Source organism: Strigops habroptila, chromosome 1 (genome assembly GCF_004027225.2).
Source record: "Strigops habroptila isolate Jane chromosome 1, bStrHab1.2.pri, whole genome shotgun sequence".
Taxonomy (NCBI): Eukaryota; Metazoa; Chordata; class Aves; order Psittaciformes; family Psittacidae; genus Strigops; species Strigops habroptila.
This window is the reverse complement of record NC_044277.2, coordinates 130,381,086-130,394,268: the sequence shown is the minus strand read 5'-3', so window position 1 is coordinate 130,394,268 and position 13,183 is coordinate 130,381,086. Positions and strand designations below refer to the sequence as shown.

The window sequence follows — 13,183 nt, the reverse complement described above, 5'->3', positions numbered from 1 at the left end:
ATAAGGTAGCAGGAGCAGTTGAAGATGGGGAGGTTGAAAATCAGGGAGAGTGGTTCTTGTGAATCCTCTTGTTCCAAGTGGAAGTACAGATCCAAAACAATTTCTGCAGCAGATATGAAATGTATTGAAAGGATGGTGATTTATCTGAACCTAAAAGGAAGGGAGAAAATATGGCAACAGCTGGGTTTGGAAAGATGATAGGCAGTAGAGGAGGGTGTCCGTAACAAATCCTCATGGTATTGCTGTGGGGTCTCCAGTTTCATTTGCTTGCCCCTCTCATTCCCCAGGGTGAGGAGCCACAGAAGCCAGGCAGCTGAGGCATTGCCATGGTTGGGTCTGCAAGATTCTCCCTGCTCTATCAGGTGTCTCTGTCTAATGCTGAATGTGTCTTTCTTCCTTTGTGCAGTTTTTTGCCGTGTGTATATAACAGAGCACTCCTATGTCAGTGTGAAAGCTCAATTATCCACTTCAGCTCAGGAGATACTGAAGATTGTAGCAGAAAAGATCCAATACCCGGAGGAGGAGCTGGTGCTGGTGACAGTCACGTTCTCTGGTGGTAAATAACTCCCCTTCATCTGATTACTTACCTTTTAGTGCATCACATAGGGGAGAGCTGACATTTTCTGGTGCAAGGATACAGTTGTTCCTGTGCGGGCCCACAGCTGGATGACCACGGGAACAATAAGGAGCTGCTTCCCAGAGAGTCGTTTCCATGGCAACAGCTCATTCTTGGGTACCATTGGATACGGCATCTCCTTGCTGGGAAGGGATTGCAAAGGACTCTCAGTCTCCAGCAGTATTGCAAGATTTTATTTGTTCCCCACAGATAAATCTCCTACTTTCACATTTAAATTAATTTGGAAGGCGATGAGGCGATGGTTTGCTTTAAAAATGTAAAAGGGAATAGCAAATACTATATGTGTGGCTGTTTACTCATTTACAGCATGGGTAATGAATATTCCCTAGCAGAAAGGAGGGAGACATGTATTTGCACAGTTGAGATACTAAGAGCAATCTAAGCAATATTTTGTAAGCAGTTTTGCTTACAACTGGCATTTTTTGCTATTATTTTAGCGTTTCTCATTGAACAGAAAGGCTTATTGTCTTTTTTAAGGAAGACTGGACTGATCGTGGGCTGATACGAAGGACCAGCCAAACCCCCAAGTATTTCTTTGGGGTCTGGCAGGTCTCAGGCTCTTTGATGAGATAGTTTTGCTCATTGTGGTATCTTTTGGCTCTTAGGGAATTTAAAGAAAGCAATTTAGCTGGACGCATAGAAATGTGAAGCTGAATCTACAAAAAGGTGCTGAGAGTATAGAATATCTTGGTCATATTCTCAGATAACATTAGTTGGTGTCAATCCCCTGGGACAAAGGATGCACCTTTGCTACTTCTTTGTCAGTTTAGTTAAATGAAATATACACAGATGCCGGCTTGTACTGTTTCTTTATTTGATTCAGAAGTCGAAGGTCATTTTTCTCCCCCACGCCAAGGTCAATTAAATAACCATTTTTTTGCAGGGCAACAGTGTGGGTGGCAGGAAAATGGTGCCCTGCTCTGGCTGTGGAGAGGCTGGGCACAGAGCAGTCACAGAGGAGCATTACATGTAGGTGTCCTGGCCAGCTGGACTGCATCATTTGCAGGCATCCTGTTTTTGCCTTTGTGCATGCCCACTCCAGTTCATTTTACAGCACTGCAAGATCACTGGGCTGCTGTTGTTTTTCAGGTCTTGTGCTCCTGTTCAAAAGCAGAGCAAGTTTTGCTCCAATAGCAATAAATCTGGTGCTAACTGCCTACTTAGCTAAAAAACCCCAACAATTCATAAATAATGAAAAACACTATTATCTTTAGACCACACTGATTCCCAAGAAAGCTGCAGAATAGAAGTGGTTGCCACGTGGCTGTTCAATAAGAAATAATTATTAAAATAGAGGTACAGTAGGATTGTCATTTGTACATGGCCATCGTAACCCTTAAAATGTTAGTCACATTGCCTGAATTAATTTGAGATACCACAATTTTGATATCTTTGTTTTTAGCATTGTCAGTGCTGTGCTGCAAGCAATAATACATGAGCCTGCCATGCTTTTCTTTTTTTCTTTGGTAGTTTTGTTGTGTTTGCGTGACTCAGAACTGTCATCTGCCATCCACTTGGAGGGCAGCAGTATGAGCACTAGAGAACACGTTTTTATTGTACTCCTGAAATGAACAAGCAAGCTCTTTTTGTTCAAAATTACCTTGAAAAAACATACTTGTAGTTCAGCATAAATGTATCTGGTGTCAGTGTGAGCATGGATAAGAAGGAAAACAGCCTGAAATGGTGTTTGGCTCTCAGACTCCTCCTGGTCCTACTCCTCCCTCATGGGCAATGCGAAGTCCAAGGTAGCTGTCAACATGATTGTAGTGGTTTTGGGTCTCCGTAATACAGCCACTGTAATCAAATCTCTTGTGTCAGGTCTTGGAGCCTGCAGGAAGAGGCAGTTTTCCCAGGGCAGATTTTAGCTGTGTTCTGGGTTTTGCTTTATTTTTCCCAACACCTTTCTCTGGTGCATCCAAGATTGCCCAGAGGTGAACCAGTACTCTGGAATGGAGAAGAAGAGTCCTTTCTCTTTGCTACCAGTTTGGTATGTCCTGCTCTTTTACTCAGATGTTTCCTAACTGAATTACTCTATGCCTACAAGAAGTTTTGTAAATACTGTACTATAAAGGACTCTTCAGCTCTGCTCTGTGGAGTGAGTTTCATGGTGCTGGGATCCTTTAAACTTCTTTTCCCATCAAATGGGTGTGGCTACATCTCCACCCCTGCCCTTGTCTGCTAATGACACACAAGAGCTCAGTCTCTGGAGGCTGAAACAGTTTGTTCTAGCAAAAGTCTCTACATTTACAGCAGCTACATTGGATTGAAATTGAATGTTCTGTAATGTATAGGAGGTTAGAATGGATGATTCAAGGGTTTCTTTCTGTTCTATCCTATGTGAAGTATACTTTGAAAGCAGATGCTGGAAGATTTTGTGTCTAGTCCAGCATCAGAGACATCTTTCCTTTATTGTGCCTTAATAGTGCAGAGATGATGGTCCCCACAGGGAGTGGATCTGATGCATAGTTACATTTTAAGAACTTGATGTGGCTGTATGAATACATTTGTACTGTTTTTCTCATATTTATATGCAGCTTTTACACCTTTTCTGTAGCTTTTGTGTGTTGTTTTTGGTTTTTACAGAAAAACATGAACTACAACCAAATGACTTGGCTATCTCAAAATCTTTAGAGTCATCCAGTCGTATGTTTGTCTACCGGAAAGATCTGACTGATTCTTTGGTAAGAATCTGTATTATATACCTCCCAGTTTTTATTTGTCTAACTCAAGAGGGCTTTTTCAATGCAGAATTTATTTTTTGCTTCCTTAGTAAAGCTTAGTGAGCTGCGCTATAAAAAGCATCTTACATTAACAGGACTTATTTGACTGAACAGTAATGGTATTTGTTCACCAATTCCACACAGACCAAAGCTTCTGTACAGCTTAAATCTTTCAATCTGCATCAGCTTGGAAAAGCTGACTTGTGCTTGTACAGAACTGCATGGGATGAGGATTATTCGGGGCCTGTGTGACTTTTTTTTCTATCTTTCCTTCCCCCCCCCCCCCACTCTCCCTTGTACCTTTATAACACTTCAAGTGGCCAGTACATAATCATACAAGGTGATGGACAAACCCCAAGGAATTACTACATGTAGAAATAGTTGTTTTGTGAGTTCTACCAAAATTACTGGACATCAGTGCAACCCCAGTGCTGTGACAGCTACATACATGGTCGGTCTGTGGCTGGCATATACCACTGGTGGTATGTCCTCTTCCCTTCCTTCTGTCTGTCTTGTCTCCCCATCCTCTCGCTGGTGCTGGGGAGGGAAGCAGATTGAAGGGCAGCATGTCTTTCTCATTCTCTCTGTCCTCAGAAACTGGGATTGCAAATTCTCTCTGCCCATGATTTCCCAAAACCTCAGTGAGGCAGGAGCAGTCAGGCACTCAAACAATTACTCTTCCAATAGTTTTCTGCTAGTTATACAGGTGTTCCAAGGAAAGCACAGGGGCGATACCGCAGCTGACTTCTACTTGTTGTCAGTACCACTAAGGATCTGTGCATTTATCCTAGGGATGAGAAATGTCCATTTACATTTTGTTGCATCAATGTGCACTGAAGAGCTGACATGCCGCTATCATTGTAATCTGTCATCCCCATTATCTCTGGTGTTCTAGCCACCTCCAAAAATGCAGATATTAAGGGAAGGTTTCCAGCGCAGACAGGTGACAGCCAATCTAGTTTCATTAGATACATAATAAAAATCACAGAACTTGCTGTAACTGTCAGAAATATAGCACCAAAGTAATGGCTTAACTGGTAAGAGTAATCTTTTATCTTGGCAGATGGTTCATGTGCCAAGTTTTAGCCTGATAAGGTAAAAAAAATCCAAGAGAAATGCAAACTTTTGGAAATCCAAGAAAATAAAGGAAATGTCAAATGACCCTTAATACCAGCAGTACCAGTGCTTTCCACAGTAATATGCTAAGTAACTTTTATGAATCAGGACCCACAATGCTTTACCATTTGGTGATTACATTTGGAATAGATTAATCATAAAATGTGTGTATTTATGTTATTTGTAAAGGTGGATTGGGGGGCGAGTTATGTGTATTTATTCTAAATCCAGTGTGTTTGCAGAATGATTCCTTTATCTTACAATATAAAAATTTCTGCCTTAATTCAGATTTTGTTTTCTGTTGGTTTTGGGGATTTGATTTTCATTATGCTGTCTGCTTGGTCAGTGTTTTGTATTCAAGGTTTAGAGAGAGAAGAGGGAGAAGGCCTAATCCAGTAGCAAATCATTGATCCTATTGACCCATTTTCTGTTTCAAGCTATTTATTAAATAGGCTATAACTCCTTGATTTTGATTAGTAGGGGGAAAATCCCTCAGAGCGCACTTAGAGAAGATTACTTACTCAGCTCTGTTTGGTACCTTGGTCCTGTAGCTCTTTCATTGCAGAACTTTTAGAATTTGCTAAGGATTTCTTTACTCTTGATTTAGCACCCATTTGCTGAAAATGAGGAATTGCAGCAAAGGTCTGTGAGAATTTTGGGAATCAACACCTGGGATCTTGCCTTAGAACTAACAAACTTTGACTGGAGCCTCTTCAATGCAATTCATGAGGTAAGAAACACTGCATCCTCCTCCAGGTATATTACTGTCATGCAGCATTGTGCCACTATGATGCTTTTTGGAGCACTGGTATTCCTTGATGCTCAGTTCACCATCATGACAGCATGATTTGGCAGCTCAGTAGTGGTGGCATTGAATCAGGTCCAAGAGATGTGTTGCAATCCTTAAAACTGAGAAAAAAAAAATTATGAAAGGTTTGTAACTTCCCTGTGCTGGGACATCTCTTATGTTCCCTGTATATCTGATGAGTTTTATTGAGATTTGCCTCCAGAGAGTAGAAGGGCGTGATTATTCTCTAAAACTGGCCTGTATGAATGTGTTGTATATGCCAGTTGTCCTTTGCACTGGATAATGTTCCAGTAAATACAGGACTCCACAAATAGGTGTACTTGATATCACTTTAACCACAAAAGAATTCACCATTTCAGCAGTTTAGACGGTCACATTACTATTCTTGTTAGGCTTCAGTGAGATAAAAAATACTGGGTAGGCTTTATAAAATGGGATAATGGACCACTTCAGTGCCCATTGGGTTGTTTCAATGGCTTTTACAGGTTGTGGTGTGAGCTGCTGAGTAAAATACACAGTTAACAGCAGAAAATGTCACTTAGAAGTACCATTCACTGAAAAGCATGTTGGCTTTCTGAGAAAATGAAGGGGAAATTCCCTTGCTTCTCATCAGATGCTTTCCTTGATCTTTCATTTCATGTTCTTTTATTCAGGTTAGACACTTTAAATCTAGAGCTGGTCAAGTTTGGGTTGTTTTGGGGTTTTTTGCACAGAAATCAAGACCCACACCTCTGTTAATGAAAACTTGGCTATTTTTAGGAAGAAGTTTGAATGGAAATTTTTCAGATTCTGCAGTGATCTGACATGGCTGCTTATTCATACTGGAAGGGAAGTGATGAAATAGAGACAAACTGTTTATGTCCTATACCTGGCTGAAGCTAGAAGGAAATCTCACAAGAAAATTGTGTCTTGCAGGACTTCCAGTCTACCTGCCTACTATAATAAGCCTCTAGACTTTGCTAAGTCAAACCTAGACCCAGAATCTTTTGTGATTGGCTTGTGGATAATGAAAAAAAGTCACAATTTGTATCCAAGTCATGTTTCAAAAACATAGTTCTAAATAATTTAGAATTAATTTACATTTTATTTTTTTTTATATCCATAATAACGCTGTCAATGTCTTCCAGCAAGAGCTGATATACTTCACGTTCAGCAGACAGGGCAGTGCTGAAAACACCGAGAATCTCAGTCTTCTGCTTCAAAGGTGCAACGACGTCCAGCTTTGGGTTGCTACTGAGATACTCCTCTGCGGCCAGCTCTGCAAACGTGTACAGCTAGTCAAAAAGTTCATCAAGATTGCTGCCCAGTAAGTTATTAACATTGCAAAGCAACAAAAATCCTTGAATTTGCATCCTTTATTTGGTGGGAAGTAGGTGCAAAAGCAAAGAAAGAAAACTAATTTTTCATTTTGTGTTTTAATAGTGTTGTAAGCATACCTAGATAAAACAGTCTGTAAATAACAACAAATAATACTGGCCAAAGCTAGACATGGCAGAGTATGTGCTGCTCAAGTCTTCCCCAGCAACTTAGCCACTGTATCTGCAGCATCAACTGCAAAATCCCTGATGGTGCAGATAGATACCTCCTTTCTTAGCAGAGATAACCTGAAGACCATATTACAAAACTATTTGAGCAGCAGCACTGTTATTCACCAAAGACTACATGGAAACCAAAAATACTCTGTTAGAGGAAACTAGCTACAATGAGTTGTTGCCCTATGTAATCCTCTCCGGACTACCCTGATTTATTGGAGTGGGGATCTTTATTAATTAGATTTAATAGTCTATTCCTGTGCTATTACTAAATAGTGCTGGCATTTCTTCTATGCCTTGGAACAGAATAAAAATATATAATATACACAGAGAGTTCTTTTCTCTGTAATCAGTCTTATTTTAGTAACCAAGGAAATGGAGCAATTTAAATATGTGCAACCATTCTCCTTGCCTCTCTTTCCACTTGTAGGTCTTCTGCGATATTTGAATATGCATGTTCATGGAAAATGTATAATTTGTTCCCTTCATCGACTGGGTTGATTTAATTTGCAAGGCACTTACATACAAAAGACTGTTCTCTGCTGAAGCAGTGCCTTTGGTGAAATGAATTCTTCTAATCTAATCTAGTGTAACTCATAAACGTGATTTGATTTAGATTGCAAGTTGTATGGTATCCAGTAATATATTCATTTTCTGCCTTATCAATGGACAAGTTTGGTCAAATTACGTCAAAAACAGTTGGTTCTGTATGCCTTGCTTGCACCACAGTAGCATTAATTTGCATTCCAGGAAAAGTTTCACGTCTGTCCTACATGAATAGGGATATATTTGTCACCAGACTAAAATGTTGCTTTATTTGAATTAATCCCATCTCTGTTATGTGAAAAGCCAAAGCTATGGAGACTAAATACAGTTGTCAATGAACAGCAGACTGTCTTTCCCAGTGCATTGCATCATTGTAGCCTATAGATGATGAAATAATGGATACACAAGTAAGTGGGTGTGTGGTTTGCTTGGGATCTTTTTTAATCAGAAAAGCAGCTTTCTAAAAGAAGACATTATCGTATCTTATCAATTCTGGAAGAGTTGATAGAAGAGGAACAATTAGGGTGGAAGGATGGTGTGCTTAGTACAGGACTCGTCATGAAGCACAAGCTAAGAAGCCCTGCTATTTTGGTTTTGACTAAGGCAGAGAAGTGGGGAGCTGTGGGCAGCTCTGGCTGCTCCCTGTTTTCTGCTCCCAGATTTAGTCAGGAATATTTGTCTATGACTTTCAGCTTGTCAGGAAAGCACCAGGACTAACACCTCATGTTGAACATTTGTGTGCTTTACTGCTGAAGAACACCTGAAGAAGATGGAAGGCTTTTACACAAATGTGTCAATACATAAAAGGGAAATGGAGTTTCTGAAACACAGATTTGTACTCTTCTGTTGATGAGCTAGTCTAAGATAGAAAACAAGTGATTCCATAAAGAAAATTAATTAGCATGTTGTTAGAAATTAACATTTTGAGGAGTTACAGAAACAGGTCATGAAGGTTTAGAATGAATAGATTATAACAGCAGCCTTCTCGCTTGCCAAGCAGTGGCTGACTGTAAAAGACGTGCCTTCTGTCTGCAGTTTTTTGTGTGAAATGAGCCCACCCAATAGACAGTTTATTTGAGCTGTGTTGGACACCTTTCTTGTTTTAGAATGAATTACGTTTGGGAGCTGTCTGACTTGAATGATAAAAGGAGTCTAAGCAACAAAGTTAGGATTAACTTTAAGACAGCTGAAGTGAGGTGAGAAATACAGTCTCAAGATAGTACACAGCAACGAGTGCAAGCTTTATAAAATTTATACAAAGTGCTGGAAAATTTCCAGAGTAAGGCCTTGGCATGTGCTTTTCTCTGATAAATCCCAGTAAAGGCAGTGAATTCATTTGTACATAAAATTATCTTCAAAGAGGATTCTCACTCACACACACATGCACATGTATGTTTATTGTGGCCTTCAAGAATCTGCAAGAGAAAGAGGAATCTTACTGTTTGAAAAGGACTCAATATTTCAGGATTTCAAATATCCTAATTGTCTAGAAATAAGCAGGGTCTGATGGTATACAGTAAAATGTCAAAGCATAGAGGTATCAAGCAAATTCCATAGGGACCTGTATTGGAAGCAGTGCTAACTGCAACTGATTTATGGGGATATGTAAATTGAACATTCATCAAATTTTTAGACAATAGAATTGATGAGGGGTTGCAAATGCATTGGAGAACAGAAAAAAAAAAAGGAAGATCTAAGGAGTCTAGTGGCATGTGCAAACAACAGTAGGATAAGATTTAATTTAGATAGATGCAAAGTAATTCAGCTAGGGAATGCTAATACTGAGCTGAAGAAATAAATGCGTGATTGTAAAGAACAGTACTGTGACAGAGGTCCTTGATTGATAATAGATGACAAATTAAAGGCAAGGACAAAGTGTGATGCTGTTCCAAATAAATAATTCGCTATTTGTTTTACACTTGCACAGGAGAAAGGTGTAAGAACTTAGAGCCAAACCAGTAATTATGTTTCTCCTTCCCTCCCCACTGTCTCACTACATCTCCTTGGTAAGAAGGAAATACATGAGAGAAAAGTTAAAATAAATTACAAAGAATTCAATGAAAGATAATAACAATATGGAAAAGTAGATTGCAGGCCATGACCACAGAGAGAATTGAAGGAACCGATGATGTACAATTTACAGAGAAGATGAAAAAGGAGATGAAAATATTTATAATACAACAGAATAGAGGTCAATTATTCTGTATGGTAAAGGACAGCTGAGAGTAACTTGAACATTGAAAAGGGAAAATTACTTTTGACAGCAAAGGGAAAAAATAACCTGCCAACAACAGGGTTGATGAGACAGTGGAACGTTTGCTAAAAAACTTCTTAGAGACCCCATCACCTAGACTGCAGGTGGTCATGAGAGGACATTTAATGAGTTCATTATGTGAAAGATGATTGCATGTTAGTGCTGAGGGTTGAAATGGGACTCAGTAACCTAGGATACCTGTGCTTTCCATTTATCTCTAATTCTGAGTACAAAAAATTGGAATACAGCATTCATATTTTTGTTCCACAGTTGTAAAGCCCAAAGAAATCTGAATTCATTCTTTGCTATTGTTATGGGTCTCAACACTGCATCTGTCAGCCGGCTGTCTCAGACCTGGGAGGTAAGATGCATCTTTGTATCTTTTAGACCCTGTCAAAACCATTTCTCACAAGTTTGTATACTGGTGAAATACCCTTTCTGTCTGATTATTGTTTTTTTCTTGCTGAAATCAAACATGGCGTGAGTGTTAGCAGAGAAACTTCTTTGTGACCCGAAACTTCAGATACACAATTATTCAAATAAAACTGTCCTTCCAGAGCTTTTTAGATAAGAACAAAGCAAGGAGATCTTACCCTCTTAAAGATGAAATAAAAATCCTAGCATTGTAAGTAGATGTCAGAACAGATGACTGGGATCTGTGCTTATATTGTGGATTTTTTTTTTCTATCCAAGTGAATTATTGAGTGTTAATGTCTGCAAGCTTGCTACGTCTGCTGATGAACTGAAAATTGGAGAAGGAGCAGTCTAGTGTGATGAGGTGAAGCCTTATCCCTCCCCCACGCCCCCAACACTACAAGTGGGCAGTACTCAAAAAATATTGATCTGTAATACAAAGTGACAGAGAATGGCTGTGATCTCCTGCCTTGGACATATTTGTGAGCACCAACAGCTGAAGCCAAATGGCCGTCAAGAGACTTACTTACAAACCTATCTAACACTGTCCAGGCAAAGTCTTCCCCCTTAGCAGAAATCATGCATATGGAAACATCGCTGTGCAGGTCAGTGGCTTCGGCACGCAGAGAAACAAGGGCAGTGACTGCTTCAGCAGGGAAGATTTTACAGGGACTCAGGCAGGCAAGGAGGAGCTAGCTTTAAATAACAGGTGAAGCAAAAATGTTAGAGAAGATACACACCTGAGGACGATGATACAGAAACCCCTTGTCTTTCCTATTTCTAAAATGCCTCTCTAGAGGACGTCTGCCCTTGCCTGCTTTTGTGGGTTGTCTTCATCCCATTTCTCTGGGCTTTGGTAGGAGAGCAGAAGGGTTTAAGTAGTGCATGTAAGGCACCCGGTGGCAGTGGTGTAGATCTGTCCCGCAGAGAAACATGTAGAACTCTGCTGTGAGATGAGACCTCTGGAGATCATGCGCTGCTGGTGGACTTCTCTCAGGAAGAGCAGAATATATTGCTTGTCAGAACAAGGAGTGCATCTGCATACATATTGTTTAAAATGTGTCATGTTTCTGTGTGTAAAATATTTATAAAGACACATGCATTCAAAAAAAACCCCACAACTTTTTTGCACTGGAAATTTCAAAAGCAGAAGGTTATTTGCATAAGTAATGTGACTTCTAGGAAGTAGAGCAATGTTTATAAATTAATTATAATTGCTTACACTTGTAAATGAAACAACCTAAATTTAAGCAACCATTTAGATAGTAAACTACATTGGCTCTGCACTTGAATTCTTAAACAAGTAGTGTTCTCCCAAACACCACCTTCTACCGTTTTGTTTTTTTTTCCTGTTATGCAGTGTTTTAATGAGCCTAACTTTCCCTGATTGAAGATGTTAAAAGTGTGCAATTGCAATTCCATGTTCAGTTATTTTAGCATTTTAATCATACAGCACATCCACTTAATTGTTCTAAATCTCTTTTCTCTTGGTAGTGTCACTGTGGCTGCCAGGGTCTAAGGACAAATACAAGACAGGATTTGTACTAAGAAGGGATATCTTTTACTAGACTAACTAGTATGGTTGGGAAAAAGTAGGCTTGAAGGTCCACACACCCTTCTTCAAGTCTGAAATACCAGCAGCAAAATTCAAATTGGAGAAGAACAATTGCTTTGAGTATAATGAGGTGAATCCATTAAAGCATCTTAGAGATAAAGGAAGCGGATGCTTGTGGAGTAGAGCAGGTGTTAGCATGTGGGGCAAGAAGGTAGTTTGTGCCTGGACTCCCTCGGAAGGTGCTTTGTGCACCTCCCTGTGGGATTAGGATGAGATACCAAAGATGGATTAATTGTTTGTTAAGGAAAGATCTCTCTCTGGCACCAGCATGTGCCAGCAGTAACACTGGTCAACACTGGGGGTGGTGTGTCAAAGCACCGAGTGTGATGGCTGTTAATTTCTAGAACCCTTGTTTTAAGGAAAGATTGGTTACAACAAATAATTCAACCTGGATGTGATCACAGTATCTGAATTTTCAGCCTGTGTTACTGCTTCTATCTTGATACAGATATTAAGGTAAACACAGCAGACATGGAAGCTAGGGAAGAAAATAAAAACAGCTGCTAACAAGCAGTTTCCAGGAAAGAAGGATCCATGAGTTGAGGCTGTAGGCTCCGGAGCCTCACTGGCATTGACTGAACATGGTCTGTAGTTAGGGCTCTTGGAGCTGAGGATCAAAGGTTGACTGCCTGTTGGTACTTTCAGCAGGCGCTTCACCCACAGCAGTCCTATGGAATAAAAATGCATCAGCATTTTTCTACCTAAATCAACTTTCCTTTTTTTCTCTCTGTTTTCCCCACTTCAGAAAATTCCTGGGAAGTTCAAGAAACTTTTCACTGAACTTGAAAGTTTGACGGTAAGTACATTGTTGAGAGCAGAACAGCATTGCTTGCCTTTACCTGCCTTCCTTCTTCCTAATTTATTTAGAGGCTGCCTTTTGTTGTCTGGAGCTGGAGCTTGTCATGTCAGATCTGTGATTTGCTGAAGGCCATGCAGCTCTTCAGAGCTCAGAGGTGGTCTCCAAACACACAAAAAGAAAGAAGCTGTATTCCTGACAGCTGGAAAAAGGGCAGAGAGGCGAATGTAGTGTCAGTTCCCCAGCATCAGTTTGGAAGCTGTTCTTTTACTCTGATGGTTAATCAGTCTTTATCTGAAGCAACATGCTGCAGATCAGGAGAAAAGGAGGACAGCTGAAGCTGGAAAAAAAAATCAAAATCCAAGGCTAAGGGTCTTTGTCAGCATTATCAAAGCTGAATAAACAAGTGTTTCCTCTGGCTGTCATGAAAGTGGGTGCATGGTGAGATTGCTGCCTGGTGCGGGGAACATGAGACCCAGCCTTCCAACGGCTGTCATGCTTCTGTACTTAGAGTCTTTTATAAATTAATATGTTTTCAAGATTGTGTGCAAGCTTGTGTACAAAACCATTCGTTTGTATGGGAAATGCAGATGCCTTTTTGAATTACTTACACAACACCACTGAAACATACTCTTACTTTCTTTGAAAATCTCCAGTATGCTCCCACTGATCTGAGAGCAGTTTTTCTTGGGATTTTTTTGTCATTCTTTGCTGATGTTTGTTGTTGGTTTTGTTTTGGTTTTTT

The 13,183-nt window shown here is 40.0% G+C and overlaps 1 protein-coding gene across 2 annotated transcripts in view; it reads left to right on the top strand.

Moving 5' to 3' along the window:
- Nucleotides 1-13,183, top strand: part of RAPGEF5 (Rap guanine nucleotide exchange factor 5) — a 163,642-nt gene that overhangs the window by 135,234 nt on the left and 15,225 nt on the right. For both annotated transcript variants that reach the window (XM_030486562.1, XM_030486553.1), the window contains exons 17-22: nt 407-556; nt 3,221-3,318; nt 5,081-5,203; nt 6,409-6,587; nt 9,884-9,974; nt 12,388-12,438. In XM_030486562.1, the coding sequence (XP_030342422.1) occupies nt 407-556; nt 3,221-3,318; nt 5,081-5,203; nt 6,409-6,587; nt 9,884-9,974; nt 12,388-12,438 (692 nt within the window). The remainder of the gene's footprint in view (nt 1-406; nt 557-3,220; nt 3,319-5,080; nt 5,204-6,408; nt 6,588-9,883; nt 9,975-12,387; nt 12,439-13,183) is intronic.